Consider the following 17013-nt stretch of genomic DNA (forward strand, 5'->3'; position numbering starts at 1 on the left):
TCATCAAAGAGCGACTTTATAGAGAGATGCTGCAGGAGGAACACGGTGAGAGTGTGGGAGTGAGATTTATATTGGGTATCATCATTAATCCGTCCATCACTAATCTCCATCACTAATCTCTATTACTAATCTCCATCACTAACCTCCGTCACTAACCTCCGTCACTAATCTCCGTCACTAATCTCCGTCACTAATCTCCATCACTAACTTCCGTCACTAACCTCCGTCACTAACCTCCATCACTAACCTCCGTCACTAACCTCCATCACTAACCTCCATCACTAACCTCCGTCACTAACCTCCATCACTAACCTCCGTCACTAACCTCCATCACTAACCTCCGTCACTAACCTCCATCACTAACCTCCGTCACTAACCTCCATCACTAACCTCCATCACTAACCTCCATCACTAACCTCCATACCGCAAATATAAACATAAACAGCATGTGGATGCACAAACAAATAAACAAAGACACCCATTAATTAAATCGGTAAAAAAAAAAGAAGCCTGTTATTTGCAATATTTTGAAATAATATATTTTAGTGCCCATTTTAACTTTATCCTTTGATCTAAATATGATTATTTAATGATCAATGATACAATTACAAACTTATAGACCACACAAAACCTACATTATACATTATAGCAGACAAATATAGCATTATTTCATGAAAAAATATGGGGGGGGGGAGGGGTGTAATTAATGAATTAATAAGCAAGCCTTATAGAGTGGACATTCATTGACAAAAATATTCACAATTTGTCAAACTGAGAACTTTCTCGATATAATAATGTTATTTTAGTGAATGGCCACTAGAGGGCGCGTCGCAGGGCGCAGTACACACTGCAGTAGGATTTTGTGGATTTTATTTGAAAAGGCAGGAAATGCCGACGGGTCACGTAATTTTCAACACACACACACACACACACACACACAACACAACAAAATATGAAATGAATAAAATAGTGTGTGTTTCAGTTAGTGATTATTTTGATCTGTCTGTGTGTGTGTGTGTGGGTGGGTGTGTGGGTGGGTGTGTGTGCAGGTGTTGGATGGTGGGAGTCGTTGGATCCCTCGGAGCAGACAGAGTGTGTGTGTGATTTAGAACACAGAGCAGAAGAAGCTTTTAAACTGAACGATGTGTTGTGTGTGTGTGAGCTGCCCGGCGTTCTTCACTCATACAGGTACAACACCCAAATATTCACCTGATCTTTATTTAACATTTATAATGTTAACCCTTCTGTTCTGGTCCAATCAAAATCCCTCAACAGCCTCTTTATTCCCTCTCTTTATTCTCACTCTCTTTATTCCCTCTCTTTATTCTCACTCTCTTTATTCCCTCTCTTTATTCCCTCTCTTTATTCCCTCTCTCTATTCCCTCTCTTTATTCCCTCTCTTTATTCTCACTCTCTTTATTCCCTCTTTTTATTCTCACTCTCTTTATTCCCTCTCTTTATTCCCGCTCTCTATTCTCTCTCTCTTTTTATTCCCTCTCTTTATTCCCTCTCTCTATTCCCTCTCTTTATTCCCTCTCTTTATTCCCTCTCTCTTTATTCCCGCTCTCTATTCTCTCTCTCTTTTTATTCCCTCTCTTTATTCCCTCTCTCTATTCCCTCTCTTTATTCCCTCTCTTTATTCCCTCTCTTTATTCCCGCTCTCTATTCTCTCTCTCTCTTTATTCCCTCTCTTTATTCCCTCTCTCTATTCCCTCTCTTTATTCCCTCTCTCTATTCCCTCTCTTTATTCCCTCTCTCTATTCCCTCTCTTTATTCTCTCTCTCTATTCCCTCTCTTTATTCCCTCTCTTTATTCCCTCTCTCTATTCCCTCTCTTTATTCTCTCTCTCTATTCCCTCTCTCTATTCCCTCTCTTTATTCCCTCTCTCTATTCCCTCTCTTTATTCTCTCTCTCTATTCCCTCTCTTTATTCCCTCTCTTTATTCCCTCTCTCTATTCCCTCTCTTTATTCTCTCTCTCTATTCCCTCTCTCTATTCCCTCTCTTTATTCCCTCTCTCTATTCCCTCTCTTTATTCCCTCTCTCTATTCCCTCTCTTTATTCTCTCTCTCTATTCCCTCTCTTTATTCCCTCTCTTTATTCCCTCTCTCTATTCCCTCTCTTTATTCTCTCTCTCTATTCCCTCTCTTTATTCCCTCTCTTTATTCCCTCTCTCTATTCCCTCTCTTTATTCCCTCTCTCTATTCCCTCTCTTTATTCCCTCTCTTTATTCTCACTCTCTTTATTCCCTCTCTTTATTCCCTCTCTTTATTCTCACTCTCTATTCTCTCTTTATTTCCTAACTTTATTCCCTCTCTTCAAGTTAAGAAGATATATAAACCGCAGTGTGTGTGTGTGAGTGAGAAACAGTAAAGAAGTGTAAGCTCCTCTGTGATGAAGATGTGGGGAAACCTCTGACTGTTACACAGCGCTGACACTGGAGACTCCTTCCATACATGAGCCGTTACTATAGAAACAATAAGGTATCAGAATGAGCGCGTTAATATAAACCTGTTATAGAAAACTAATCACCAACTTCTGACCAATCAGGATCCAGAACTCGGCAGCGCTGTGGTGTGAAGTTGTGAATAATTAATAGGAGGGTTCCATGGCGTGTTGTCTGACTCTGAGCTCCTGACTGTGACGGTGGATGACAGGAGCGATGACGAGGTGGTGTTACACTCCGGTCCTGACGAGGTGAGGGGGAGAGAGCAGGTGTGGACGTCGTTGCCACGGGAACAGAGCTGGACCTCTGCCATCTTCCTCTCTGAGCTCTGCTCTCACTGTGAGGAGGAGAGACACGCCCTGACCCAGCTGCTCAACCGGTCTCTCACCAACACTCCACTCTTCACTCCAGTGTTTATTACACTGTACACACACACTCTTACTGTGTGCTAGTGTGTGTTATTTCTTATATGATGTATAATTGTGTGTTATTTTGTGTAATTGTGTGTGTTTTGTGTGTAACTGTGTTAGTGTGTGTGTGTTATTGCATGTAATTGTGTTAGTGTGTGTGTGTGTGTTATTGCATGTAATCGTGTTAGATTGTGTGTGTGTGTGTGTGTGTGTGTGTGTGTGTGTGTGTGTGTTAGTGTGTTAGTGTGTGTGTTATTACGTGTTATCATCCTGATGATGTGTACTGGTGTGTTTTTAATGCAGAGTGGAGCGATGCGTCCTGATTGAGATTTATCTGAGTGTGTGTGTTTCTGTGAGGAGAGCCGAGAGGGAAACACACTCACACACAGCACTGCTGACCTCCAGACAACACTGGGACAACTGGTGAGTCACACACACACACACACACACACACACACACACACACACACACACACCACGAAATATGGAAGAAATAAAACAGTGTGTGTGTGTGTGTGTGTGTGTGTGTGTGTGTGTTTCAGGCCGTATACGAGATGTTCTGGTGTTGAGGATTTAGTGAAGTTCTGGCTGCAGGAAAAACAAGATCCAGCTGCACAGCTCAGAAACGAGTGCAGAACATCACGCTGTGTGCGACAGGTCCTGACTCAACACACACACACACACACACACACACACACGCGTGTAGCAGTGACTGTATATATGATTGGACGACTTAACAAAGGGTTTAAGAGTGAATCCAGAATGTCTCTGAGGCCCTCTAGTGGCTGACTGCGGTACAGTCTTTAACCCCGCCCATGCTCATGTTAACTAACTCCAGCTAAAATTCCATTTTTAAGTTATATCTCCTCAAATTGTTTTCAGGAACAGTTCTCCTGTCATTTTTACAAGTTCCGTTCACCCTGATTTCCCCCTCAATATTATTCCTTAACATAAATGTGTTATTTTGTGATAAATAAAAGGGCGTGGTTAATGAGGCACTCTCACTATACTGCATAAACTACATATCGTAATAATGCATTGACTGTATGACCTTACCTACCACTTGAAGCATCTTGGTAAGGTTAGCCAGTGAAACGCCACCGACAGGACGAGTGGAGAGTAAACACACACTTCTCCATTCAGGTGTGTGTTCTGCAGGTTTCAGAGCTAGAGGAACATCCTGAAGAGCAGCGATTTCTCCTCAAAATGTAGTTTGTGTTGAGTTGACTGCTGTTTATATTTCCAGTTACACTAGCTACGTACATTACTTTGATGAACATTAGCCACTTGGATTAGCCAGTGTCAGCTAGTTAGCAAATAGTAGCTCAGTCAGTCACGACTCAACTCAAAGCCCTAAAGCTCTCAAATCTTTTCCTGAAAATGATCAAATCAGTAAACTTCCCAAATTAAACCACGACAGTTTACATATAAATTATTATTATTATTTAATAACCTTGTACTTGACACTTAAGTTAGCACTCAATGTGCATGCTGTTAGCATGAGGAAGGGGTGTGTCCACGACCAATATGGGCGGAGCAAAAAAGGACCCAGTGACCATATAAAGGCTTTGAAACTACACAGTGGGAATCAGTGGAGCCATGTCCTCATGCTGCAGTGTGAGTGGTTTATTACCCAGCAGGCCGTGCTGCAGTGTGAGTGGTTTATTACCCAGCAGGCCGTGCTGCAGTGTGAGTGGTTTATTACCCAGCAGGCTGTGCTGCAGTGTGAGTGGTTTATTACCCAGCAGGCCGTGCTGCAGTGTGTGGTGCTGTGTCAGGAGCAGGAAAGGAGAACACTCGTGGAGATCCTACACAGTATCTCACTGGAGGAACTGCAGGAGCAGAGACACACACTGACTCCTGACTACAGTGAGACACACACACACACACACACACACACACACACACATAGATAGATAGACAGAAAGTACGATTTAAATCCACGTCATTTTTAAATATTATATTTATTTATTTGTGTGTTATCTATTTTTATACGTACTTTCCTTTCCCCCCCAAAATAGACACTGTTGTGGAACTGTGTGTGTGTGTGTGTGTGTGTGTGTGTGTGTGCGCAGAGGCTGCAGGGACGACAGGTTCGGCTCTGAGACGTGGCTGTGTGTCCATCCTGAGGCAGATTAAATCCTCTCTACACTGCAGCTCCACACACTCGTCTGTGTCGTGGGCCGACTGCGCTGTTCATTTACTCACTCAGCTCACACACACACACGATGAGGAAGTGCAGACTGTCACACACACACTTCCAGTCATGGTACACACACACACACACACACACACACACACCTCTCTGAGGCAAAATGAGATTAATGAATGAAATGTTAGTCGTGTTTTGGACTGTACCATGTGTGAGTTTGGACTGTTCCACCTCCTGCAGGATGCTGCTGCTCTTCTGGTTCTGCTACACAAATACGAACTCGAGCTGCGTTCACCGAAACTACACAACCTGCACAACTTACTGCAGACGTCCGGCAGCGAGAACACACAGATTAACGTCTCTGTAACTGTAAGTCACTCATCTAAATACAGCTCACTCAGAATGGACGTGTAAATGCAGCGGTTTGTTTATGGAAAGGTGTAAAATCCTGGAGTAGAAGAGAGAGATGGAAAGTGTAAAATCCTGGAGTAGAAGAGAGAGATGGAAAGTGTAAAATCCTGGAGTAGAAGAGAGAGATGGAAAGTGTAAAATCCTGGAGTAGAAGAGAGAGATGGAAAGGTGTAAAATCCTGGAGTAGAAGAGAGAGATGGAAAGTGTAAAATCCTGGAGTAGAAGAGAGAGATGGAAAGTGTAAAATCCTGGAGTAGAAGAGAGAGATGGAAAGTGTAAAATCCTGGAGTAGAAGAGAGAGATGGAAAGGTGTAAAATCCTGGAGTAGAAGAGAGAGAGATGGAAAGTGTAAAATCCTGGAGTAGAAGAGAGAGATGGAAAGTGTAAAATCCTGGAGTAGAAGAGAGAGATGGAAAGTGTAAAATCCTGGAGTAGAAGAGAGAGATGGAAAGTGTAAAATCCTGGAGTAGAAGAGAGAGATGGAAAGGTGTAAAATCCTGGAGTAGAAGAGAGAGATGGAAAGTGTAAAATCCTGGAGTAGAAGAGAGAGATGGAAAGTGTAAAATCCTGGAGTAGAAGAGAGAGATGGAAAGTGTAAAATCCTGGAGTAGAAGAGAGAGATGGAAAGTGTAAAATCCTGGAGTAGAAGAGACTCTTCCCTCTGAAAAAGGAACATAGTGCATCTGATGATGGTTAGTAAAGTGTTTCTTCTTGTTCCCAGGACAGCGAGAGGACAGAACACAGACGGGAGACTCCTTCAGTTAGTGAGGAACGAGAAATCTGCACGGGTAAATGAGCGAGTGTTTTATTCCTCTTGTACAACAGCGATGTTACCGTATCAACATGTAAAGATAAGTATGAAGAATATCATGTACATTAAAGTTTGTACATTTAATGTCCAAGAAAAGTTAGTTCCTGTTCTCACTCACGTCTTTATATTATAATAAGATGTTTTTTAAAAAAATAGATAAATAAAAGCAGCTTGTCCTGTGCATTTTAATGAATTATGAAATAAAGATAATTCTGTTTTTCATTACTGGATTTCTAGATTGAAGTTTAAATAAAGTGTAGCGCTGTGGTGTTGTTTTTTCCTGAAAATGTTGATGATTTCAGTCAAAAGATTTTAATAAATTAAAGATGGCTCTGTTCTTCACTTGCAAAAAGAAAAAAATCAATTCAATTCACAACCGATTCCATATCATCAGAAAATCATCAGAAAAGAAAATGATCTCGTTTGGAATCGTTTAGTCACAGTTGCTTTATTAAATATGATTATTTTCATGGCATTTTCATGAACGTTCTATGGATTAAAATGATCAGAATCACTCTAACATAAAATCTAAAAGTTCATTCGAACTTAAAGAATTCATTTTCCTGAAAATAAAACAACAGTACGACTAAAACCTAAACGTGTGCTGTGTGTTTGTAGGCTGCGGTGTCGTCCTCGTCCCCGAGGACGCTCCGTATTTAGAGATCCTCGGCATTGGAGAGAAGAGAGATGATGTGAGGAGAGAGAGAGAAGAGGAGGAGAGGAGAGGAGGAGGAAGAGAGAGAGAAGAGGAGGAGAGGAGAGGAGGAAGAGAGGGAGAAGAGGAGGAGAGGAGAGGAGGAAGAGAGGGAGAAGAGGAGGAGAGGAGAGGAGGAAGAGAGGGAGAAGAGGAGGAGAGGAGAGGAGGAAGAGAGGAAGAAGAGAAGAAGAACGTGGATGCTGTAGAGAAACAGGGATCCCTGATCACACTGGCCTGGAGCAAACCAGCAAGCAACAATACACAGGTTTACACACACACACACACACACACACACACACACACACACACACACACACAGAGTGTACAAGAGACTTGTTAAACAGTATTTATATATTTTGTGTGTTGTTTCGTTACAGGAAGTGACCTCAGCTCTACCTGAAGCACGGGCCACAGAGGCGACGTCTGCAGACTCACACACTCCGGACCACACACACTCGGGTTTATCCCAGCACGAACACACACCGCGTGCACAGGCACACACACTCGTGGAGCCGCTACAGGAGCAGTCCACATCCAGCATGGTTCTGCTTTCACTCCTACGCTTACACTCGTCTTTCCTCCTTCCCTTCACACCTCCAGCGCTTTTCCTTTAAACCCGTAAATAATCCGGAGCCTGTAGAAGTGGGCGGAGTTTCTCAGGGAGGGTGTGTGACGTGACAAATTAGACCCTGTTATTCGGACAGAGTTGTGCTGTATAAATTCCCTAAAACAAAACAAGGAAAAATAAGGAATAAATAATGTGTATGTGATTTCATCCAATCACAGCGCACTGAGAGCTGAACAAACGTTGCTAGGACAATATAAACATGGTAGTGATCTGTGATTGGACGATGTCAGGAGTGCTTACTGATCTGTGATTGGACAAAGTCACCAGCACCTACTGATCTGTGATTGGACAAAGTCACCAGCACCTACGGATCTGTGATTGGATGATTTCATGAGCGTGTATGAACTGCGATTGGACGAATTAACTAATGTTATTGAACGAAGTCGCGCTCACTTCTTAATTATTTAACAGATTTCCAAAATCATCCTATTGGGGGCAAAAAAGCCACATCAGTTTGACCAATCAAAGGTCTGGACTATTTTTAGCTCCTCCCACACATCCCTTATCAGGTACAACCTGGGAAAAGTGGTACACCTCACTCCACTAACACACCCTCCCCTCACCTCCTTCTTTCCTGGGCTTATGTCCCACTTTACATTTGACTTTTAATCTTCTTTCTCTTTATCAGAACAGACGAGAAGCATAAATTTAATTTTTGACTTTCTCCAGGAGACTCAGAACGAGAGCAGCAGCGATGAACACGGAACAACATCAGCAGCTCTGGACCTCAACTCTGAGACACACACACAGGAGGCAGTGTGTGAGGGAGGGTGTGAGGCAGAGTGTGAGGCAGTGTGTGAGGCAGGGTGTGACGGAGTGTGTGAGGCAGGATGTGAGGGAGTGTGTGAGGCAGGGTGTGAGGCAGGGTGTGAGGCAGGATGTGAGGGAGTGTGTGAGGCAGGGTGTGAGGCAGGGTGTGAGGCAGTGTGTGAGGGAGTGTGTGAGGCAGGATGTGAGGAACAGCAGCTCCAGCGAGAGGCCACCATGCGCAGCCTCGTCATCATCCAGAGAAAAGCAGAGCAACGCTGGCAACGAGACCGAGACCGACAAATCCTTAGAGTAAACACACACACACACACACACACACACATAAATGTAAGAAGACACATCCAAGATGTGTATGAAGAGAAACAACCAAGTGTCCAAAAGTTTGGATATTTATACAATTCCAACTTTTATGGGGGTTTTTTTTGGGGGGGGTAAATACTTATGCACTTGTTTGTGTGAGGAGGAGTGTTTATCTCCACACCCTCATCTCACTGCAGGTTCAGGAGCGACTATCAATCGTTCAGAACAGGAAGTCAGACGAGGACCTGCTGGGACTGAGACGCGAGGAAACATTCAGACAGCTGACCAACACACTGCAGCAGGTACACACACACACACACACACACACACACACACACAAAAGTTATCCCATATCATGTTCGTGTGTGTGTGTGTGTGTGTGTGTGTGTGTGTGTGTGTGTGTGTGTGTGTGTGTGTGTTGTAGGAAGATGAGCAGCAGCAGAAGGTGTTGGTCAGAGAGAAACTGCAGCAGCTGTGGAGAGAACGTTCTTATATTCTACAGTCCAGAAGAGAGAGGTAACACACACACACACACACACACACACACACACACACACACACACACACACACGCTCTCACACTCACAATTCTCACATTCATACATTTACAAAGAACCTCTCACACTCATTCTCTGTCTCTCTCCATCACTCACACACTCGCTCTCTCTCCGTCTCCCCATCACACACACTCTCTCTCTCTCTTCATCTCTCCATCACACACTCACTCTCTCTCTCTCCGTCTCCCCATCACACACTCACTCTCTCTCTCTCTCTTCATCTCTCCATCACATACTCACTCTCTCTCTCTCTCTCTCCGTCTCCCCATCACACACTCACTCTCTCTCTCTCTCTTCATCTCTCCATCACATACTCACTCTCTCTCTCTCTCTCTCCGTCTCCCCATCACACACTCACTCTCTCTCTCTCTCTTCATCTCTCCATCACATACTCACTCTCTCTCTCTCTCTCTCTCTCCGTCTCCCCATCACACACTCACTCTCTCTCTCTCTCCGTCTCCCCATCACACACTCACTCTCTCTCTCTCTTCATCTCTCCATCACACACTCACTCTCTCTCTCTCCGTCTCCCCATCACACACTCACTCTCTCTCTCTCTCTTCATCTCTCCATCACACACTCACTCTCTCTCTCTCTCTCTCTCCGTCTCCCCATCACACACACTCTCTCTCTCTCATCTCTCCATCACACACTCACTCTCTCTCTCTCCGTCTCCCCATCACACACTCACTCTCTCTCTCTCTCTTCATCTCTCCATCACATACTCACTCTCTCTCTCTCTCTCTCTCCGTCTCCCCATCACACACTCACTCTCTCTCTCTCTCTCTCTCCGTCTCCCCATCACACACTCACTCTCTCTCTCTTCATCTCTCCATCACACACTCACTCTCTCTCTCTCCGTCTCCCCATCACACACTCACTCTCTCTCTCTCTCTTCATCTCTCCATCACACACTCACTCTCTCTCTCTGTCTCCCCATCACACACTCTCTCTCTCTCTCTCTCTTCATCTCTCCATCACACACACTCTCTCTCTCTCTCTCTCCGTCTCTCCTTCACACACTCACTCTCTCTCTCTCCGTCTCTCCTTCACACACTCACTCTCTCTCTCTCTCTCTCTGTCTCTCCTTCACACTCTCTCTCTCTCTCTCTTCGTCTCTCCTTCACACACACTCAAGATTAAATTCTTTTTGTTTCTGCAGGAACACGACTGAATTTAAGGAACTCCTCACACCTACAACTCAGTGTCCGACGAATTCAGAAGATGTGCTCAACGCACGTACACACACACACATCAACACCACACACACACACCTACCTGACATTCCCTGACAGCGTTGTCCTGTTTGTGTTAAAGGTGCAGTCTGGTTATTTAAAAGTTCTTCTAAACCTGTCATAATCAGTCACTTTTACAGAAACTGGAATTCACAGCACTGCCATGCATCGAAACATTTCACACTTCTGTTCACGTTTTTCTGGTCCTGCAGTAAACTCTACACCTGCGGCCTGTACATAACCCGAGATAAACTATACACCTGCTGAAAATCCTGATCTTCCCTACAGATGATCAGGAAGTCAGTGGATCGTTAAAGTTCCCTTCTAATTATTTGTGTGCCACAGAATTCTCCAGCAACGGTGAAGTCTTCACTACGAACACTAAAGGGTTAACGTTGATGCGTCAGATTTATATCACTTTGCTCGCAGCTGATTGGTCCAATTTTGGTCCAATTTGATCTCTTACCCAGAATAAAAACCCGCTCCGGAGCAGGTTAGCCATGTAGTGCAAGTTACCACGGTGATGAAACCCGCTAAAAATCAGTCCATCTTGTTTGCTCGAAACTCAAACTTACTTTCGTATCCACGGAAACCGGCTTCGTGCTACAGGCCTCGGGTTGAGAAGCTGTGGAAGTTCATCTTTGTTTTCACTGTAAATGCAATTCGACTTCCAGACACCAGAGGGAACTAGACAAACATTACAAACTGCAGCTTTAAATTTTCATTTAAAAAATGCTAGCATGCTAATATTAAAGGTGCGATCAGTGATTTTTTTTTTTTTTTTAAAGTGTCATTTAGATTCACTCAGATTATAAATCAAAGAAACAAAACACTTTGTGAGATCACCAACATCCAGCCAATCAGGACAAAGAGGTGTGTCTATTTACTTGTCAATAATGTTGCATTCAGGTGTTCCAGCCCTGACAGTGTGTGTGGGTGTTTTGTGGGTGTGGCTTTCACTATCTGACAGGAGGCTCACTATTTGATGCATTTTGGATTTAAAATGCTACGTTGCTAAAATTGCTGATTGCACCTTTAATGCTGATGTTATTAATGTGTATGCTGGTGGAGGTACAACATTCCTTTAAAAAAATAAATGACAGACATGTGTGTATTACACACGTAAAATCTTTTATTGAACTTTTCGACAATGTGTTGTCTTGATTCTGGCACTGTTTCAGAAGTGTGTGTGTGTGTGTGATTATAACTTAAATCCTATACACAATTGCTTTAAAGTTTAAATATTCAGTAACATATACAGTATATAAAAGTCTACAATGATAATGTCGGTGGTAATGAATTAAAAACAACCCATTCTATATATCTTTTCTTTGCTTCTTGTTATTCGTTTAAAACGCGTGAACGTTTCTTTATTGGAATGGAAGATGGAGGTTCTAGTTTAGCATTCCAGTCTTAGTTGAAGTGAAGGAGTTATTTAGTGTGCATTCGGCGGTTTACAGGACGGAGGGATGAGAGGAGAGGAGAGGAGATGAGACGGGGGTACAAGAGATCACAGACCTGCCATCTCCATGGAAACGCAGCACATTTCCGATATCGTCCTTTCACACATTATGTAAGGTAGAAACTGGAGTGTGTTGTGTACACACACACACGCACACACACAGTGTTGAACTCAAATCATTCCCCATTTACCGTGACAGGAAGTGAGGACACCGCATCATGGCAGGAAAATCAAGGTGAAATAACCAATTACTAACATAGTATGGGTGTAAGGGGGCGGGGCCTCCAGGGGGTCAGTTACGCTGCATTTGAGGAAAAAAAAGAAAGAAAAAAAGATCGTGACTCACAATTTGCGACCTCCGACTAGGTAAAATTTCCATCCCCTCGATTCCCAAGGAATTCCAAGTTGGGAACTCGGGGCGGTCTCTCGAATTCCAAGTTCAGCAAGCGCATTCAATTCAAAATGGCCGCTCACATCATCAGCTGTACACGCAGCTCAATAGATCAATCGACGTACATCTACCCAACCGTCAATCATTCCGGATTCACATCTGTCGCTTTTATCGCAAGGAAAAAGAAGACCGCGTATTTTTGAGGCGAATCACGTAGCGGTGTGGTCTGACGTTAAGATACGGAGCTCGGACACAAAACGCGTGAAGGATGGCAGGTCTGGGCTGGAGGAGGGGAGGCGTTTTGTTCCAGGTGTGATACACTGTGACTGAGCTGTGTGTGTGTGTGTGTGTGTGTGTGTGTGTGTGTGTGTGTGTGTGTGTGTGTGTGAGAGAGAGAGACATGTTACTGGTGGGCGCACTGCACCCCCGGCCCGTGAGGACCGCCCTCCTCATCCGAGCTGTCGTTATAGGCCTCACGCCGTTGACCTCCAGATGACCCCTGACTCACATCGAACTCCTGTAGGTCGACCTCCTCCGTGTCAGCCGTGATGACGGCGTCCTCGTCACGTGACGGTAACAGATACTCCAGTTCCTGCGCGCGCGCGCACACACACACACACACAAAAACGTAAGTGCGCTACACTATCCTTTATATAAACGTAGCATGTTTGATTGCGCATGTACGAGTTCGTGACTTACGGTTAGTTTCTCGGTACTGAGCCAGCCGCTATCCGGGAACCGAACGTCAAACTTGATGTAGAGATCTCCTTTCTCAAACGGGTTCCTGTACTCCGGCATTCCCTCTCCAGGCACCACCCTCATAGCACCTACAACACCAACACCACATTACACCATCCTCCACCCAGCAGTGACGCTCAGAAAATACATCACATGTTTAAACTATGTTCTATTGTGAATAACATACGGGTTTATGAGATTTGCAAATAGTTGCACTCTGTTTTTATTGACATTTTACACAGCGTCCCAACCTTTTTTGAATTGGGGTTGTAGTTAAACACAAATTAATGCACTACTCGGTGTGAAAAGTGTGAAGGGAGTGACCTGTACTGACTACGTTCACTCACCACAGGCATCAGTCACCTAGAAAACGTACACACCTGGCATGATTCATGTCATATACAGGAAGGACACACCCACACCCACACACACACACCTGGCTCGATGACCTTTCCAGCAGGGTATTTGATGAGGAGGTGTCGCCCATCAAGGTGTGTGACAGTGAGCTGGAAGCCGCACAGCGCCTCCACCAGGCCGATTGTCTGGCACATGTGCAGGTTATTACCTTCTCTGCGGAACTCCTACACACACACACACACACACACACACACACACACTATATTAACATTTGTTATATAAACTATCTATACTGCTGCTAGAGTGAATTTTAATCGCGTGTGTGTGTGTGTGTGCAAGACCTCGTGTTCCTTCTCCTGCAGCACCAGTATAATATCTCCAGGATCGGTGTTGGGAGACTGATCCGCTTCTCCACTGAACGTGATCTTCTGCCCGTGTCTCATTCCCTTATCCACGTGCACCTCCAGCGTCTTCACCTCCTTACACACCTTACGGCCCTCGCACTGTTTGCACCGGTCCCTCTCACTGATCACCTCACCTGTTCACAACACACACGAGTTCTGGACTGTGATTGGTCAGGAGGTGTTGATAAATTCTCTATAACAGCATCTCTGACAGTAGTGCAGGTTTACATTAATGCGCATATATATATTTATTAACGTTATATCATTTATATTATATTTATATCACACTACGAGTGATGATTTTCCTCACCTTCGCCGCTACAGTCGTTGCACACCGTCTGCATTTGTTGGACCATACCAGGAGCCAGCTGTCTGATCATGATCCTCATCCCTCTGCCTCTGCACGCCGTACACTTCTGCACCGCGCCCGTCTTCCCCCCCTGACTGAACACACACACACACACAGACAGAGTTTACTCCCTTATTCTGAATCACAAATCGTTTAGAGTATTAGTCTCGACTTTGTTTATTTTTCTCCTCACCCGTTGCAGGCGCTACACAGGACGTTCTTGCTCAGCTGGAGTTTGGTGGTTTTGCCGTTGTAAAGATCTTCTAATGACACCCTGGCACCCGGAAATAAAAGAGGTATAAATAAATAAATAAATAAATAAATAAACAAACAAACAGCTAGTACGGTTATCTCGCTTTACTATTCTAAGCAGAGAAGGAAGCCAGGCAGGTAATGCGTAAATCACACTGATTATAACACACACGCTGGACTCACTTGAGCGGATGCACCATGTCCTCTCCCCTCCGCCGTCCCCCGTTTCGGTTCCTGCTGCTCTGACCGCCCATGAACCCAAACAGACCTCCGCCGAAAATGTGGGAGAAAATGTCCTCCATCCCGGCTCCTCCTCCTCCTCCTTCACGCAGGCCCTGCTCTCCATACCGGTCATACAGCTCCTTCTTCTCAGGGTTAGTCAGCACCTCGTACGCAAAGCTGATCTCCTTAAACTGACACACACACACAAACACACTCATTAAGTACACGTTCAGCCTCCACGTTCACTCTCAGGCTCGTTAGTGAAGCTCTGCGTGACGACAGGACGTCTCTTACCTTGTCTCCTGCATTGGGATTCTTATCAGGGTGATATTCTTTCGCCAGCTTGCGATACGCCTGTAATAAACACGTAATTAATCATTCTAACATTCAGGTCAGATTTAAAATTCAGAAAAAAGTGTCTGTAGTGTATGAACGGGTGTGTGAATGTGTATGTGATTGTGCCGTGCGATGGACTGGCACGCCATCCAGGGTGTACCCCACCTTGTGCCCCGCGACCCTGAAGGATAAGTGGTGTAGAAGATAGATGGATGGAAAACTTCGTCTCTAGCTTTTGAACATGACAGTTGACCTACATCGTACGTCATTTCTCTGAGCGTACACGTTCTTCCCGAGCCGACGCACTGGAACACGTTTTGAACAGTCTTGCACGAAACTTTCCCAGTACTTATAAATTAGACCGCTTTAGGGGCGGAGCTATGCATGAGCTCAGATTGTCACTGATGTCACTAAATAAACGCCACCGTTTTGGACATTTGATATGCAAATTATTAGGCTAGTTTACGAGCAGATAGCTACGTTGGTTAAAGTTGATGACATGAAACTGTGAAGGCAGCAGGAGGAGATGGGGCGTTTCCAAATTTGCATAGTCTTGCATATTCATAGATATGAAAATAAAAGTGTAGTTGCTCCTCAGCTTTTTATTTTTATTTCATTTTAATTTGTTGTGCTATACAAATTAATTTAACGCTTTAAAAAGATCTTAGGACGTAAACACAAATATCAAAATGTTTTACTCTATTATTATTTTAATTACATTTACATTAAATGAGTGGTGTGGATTTACAGAGTGTAATAAATATATATATTTTTAAAGCCACGTTCTAAAATCACAATTTCACCCCTCATCAGGATTTATAATAATTAATCTGTATAATTCTATATACAGACCATTTTAATCTGTATAATTCGGAGAATAAAATAATAAAAATGAGTTGTTATTTCAGGTGTATGCTAGTCAGGTATGCTAGCGCGGAAAACAGCATCTTTTGTCAGGATTCACAGCCACAACATCCTCTCTTTTTCTGCCACTGAAGATTACAAATGAGATTACAAACATAAGATTATTCATTTTGATTATGTTATTAAAATCATGAAGGCCTGGCTCGGATTTAAAAGTACACACCGGTTTATGCTATCCCTGCCGCAGAGGGCTAGCTCAGCACCCCGGCCCAGACCACCTCTCTCCCGGAGAAAGCTCTAGAAATACACGCTACCTTTTTCAGCTCGTTCTCGGTAGCCGTAGGAGAAACTCCGAGGATGTCGTAGAGCTTGGTGTCCACTACATTCGCCATGTCTGCAAACTGCACTGAGGTGACGACGACGACAACAACCGAACCGAACCCAACCGAACCGGACCGGGGGGAAGGATAACGAACCGAGGAAAAGAAAAGCCGGCTGTTTTTATTTTTTCCACATCCACATTCCGACAAACCCCGCCCCTTCACTATGATTGGCTAGTCGTGATTATTCATAAGCTTGTTTAATGATTGGATGGTTCCGAAGATGTTACGTAACCATAGCAACCAGGGAAAACAGCGGAAGTTGAACGGTGTCGATAATAATAATAATAATAATAATAATAATAATCAGCGCTTGTTCAACGTTATTTTATTTAATAAATGATACTTTTTATGATTTGTGTTATCTTATTTTTGTATATCTTATAATTAATTTCTTCCTCTTCTTCTTCTTCTTCTTCCACTTATTATTATTATTATTGGTGGTGCTTGAAAAACACTATTATTATTATTATTATTATTATTATTATTATTATTATTATAGCACCTTTCGGTTTAACTCCAAAAAAAAGTTCTGTACATATAAAAAATGAAAGGTTTAAACAATATTCGTGATAAAGTACAACCTGAATTCTGAATAAATCATAACTATATGAAAAAGACGATTAAAACTACTAGCCTATGGAAATTATGAAAAATTATTATTATTATTTTTTGTTTTTAAAGAAAATAATTATAAAAAGGTGTTGAACTGCTAACTATTCTGATTGGTCAGACAGTGTTGATTAATTTTCTATAACAATTGAATGTTTTCTATAAATTAATATAATGTAGCTAGCCGAATAATAACTGGGTTAAAATGTGTTGTTCCTTAACAAATAAACATGT

The 17013-nt window shown here is 43.4% G+C and overlaps 2 protein-coding genes across 2 annotated transcripts; one reads left to right on the top strand and one right to left on the bottom strand.

Annotated features, from left to right (window-relative positions):
- Positions 1-5082: 5082 nt before the first annotated feature.
- On the top strand, positions 5083-7539 carry LOC128607176 (cyclic nucleotide-gated cation channel beta-1-like). The gene is made up of 4 exons (XM_053623866.1): positions 5083-5375; positions 6139-6205; positions 6847-7190; positions 7303-7539. The coding sequence occupies exons 1-4, from the start codon at positions 5214-5216 to the stop codon at positions 7537-7539; spliced, it is 810 nt and encodes a 269-aa protein (XP_053479841.1). The 5' UTR covers positions 5083-5213.
- A 3985-nt stretch (positions 7540-11524) lies between these two features.
- Positions 11525-16341, bottom strand: dnaja2b (DnaJ heat shock protein family (Hsp40) member A2b). The gene is made up of 9 exons (XM_053622438.1): positions 16102-16341; positions 14882-14941; positions 14549-14778; positions 14307-14387; positions 14075-14208; positions 13702-13898; positions 13440-13584; positions 12965-13092; positions 11525-12857 (listed from the first exon to the last, which is right to left on the bottom strand). Exons 1-9 carry the CDS (start codon positions 16177-16179, stop codon positions 12669-12671), a joined length of 1242 nt encoding a protein of 413 aa, XP_053478413.1. The 5' UTR covers positions 16180-16341; the 3' UTR covers positions 11525-12668.
- Positions 16342-17013: the final 672 nt, after the last annotated feature.

The sequence above is a fragment of the Ictalurus furcatus genome, chromosome 4, assembly GCF_023375685.1.
Source record: "Ictalurus furcatus strain D&B chromosome 4, Billie_1.0, whole genome shotgun sequence".
In the NCBI taxonomy this organism is placed as follows: domain Eukaryota; kingdom Metazoa; phylum Chordata; class Actinopteri; order Siluriformes; family Ictaluridae; genus Ictalurus; species Ictalurus furcatus.

What these genes read in the sequence shown, in the direction of transcription:
- dnaja2b (XM_053622438.1), bottom strand. Translation starts at nt 16,179, where the DNA reads ATGGCGAATGTAGTGGACACCAAGCTCTACGACATCCTCGGAGTTTCT. An exon ending in CCGAGAACGAGCTGAAAAAG is followed by an intron (nt 14,942 to 16,101) that starts GTAGCGTGTATT and finishes TGTTTATTACAG; the next exon opens with GCGTATCGCAAGCTGGCGAA. An exon ending in GACATGGTGCATCCGCTCAA is followed by an intron (nt 14,388 to 14,548) that starts GTGAGTCCAGCG and finishes TCCGGGTGCCAG; the next exon opens with GGTGTCATTAGAAGATCTTT.
- LOC128607176 (XM_053623866.1), top strand. Translation starts at nt 5,214, where the DNA reads ATGTGTGAGTTTGGACTGTTCCACCTCCTGCAGGATGCTGCTGCTCTT. An exon ending in AGATTAACGTCTCTGTAACT is followed by an intron (nt 5,376 to 6,138) that starts GTAAGTCACTCA and finishes TCTTGTTCCCAG; the next exon opens with GACAGCGAGAGGACAGAACA. An exon ending in GGAACGAGAAATCTGCACGG is followed by an intron (nt 6,206 to 6,846) that starts GTAAATGAGCGA and finishes GTGTGTTTGTAG; the next exon opens with GCTGCGGTGTCGTCCTCGTC.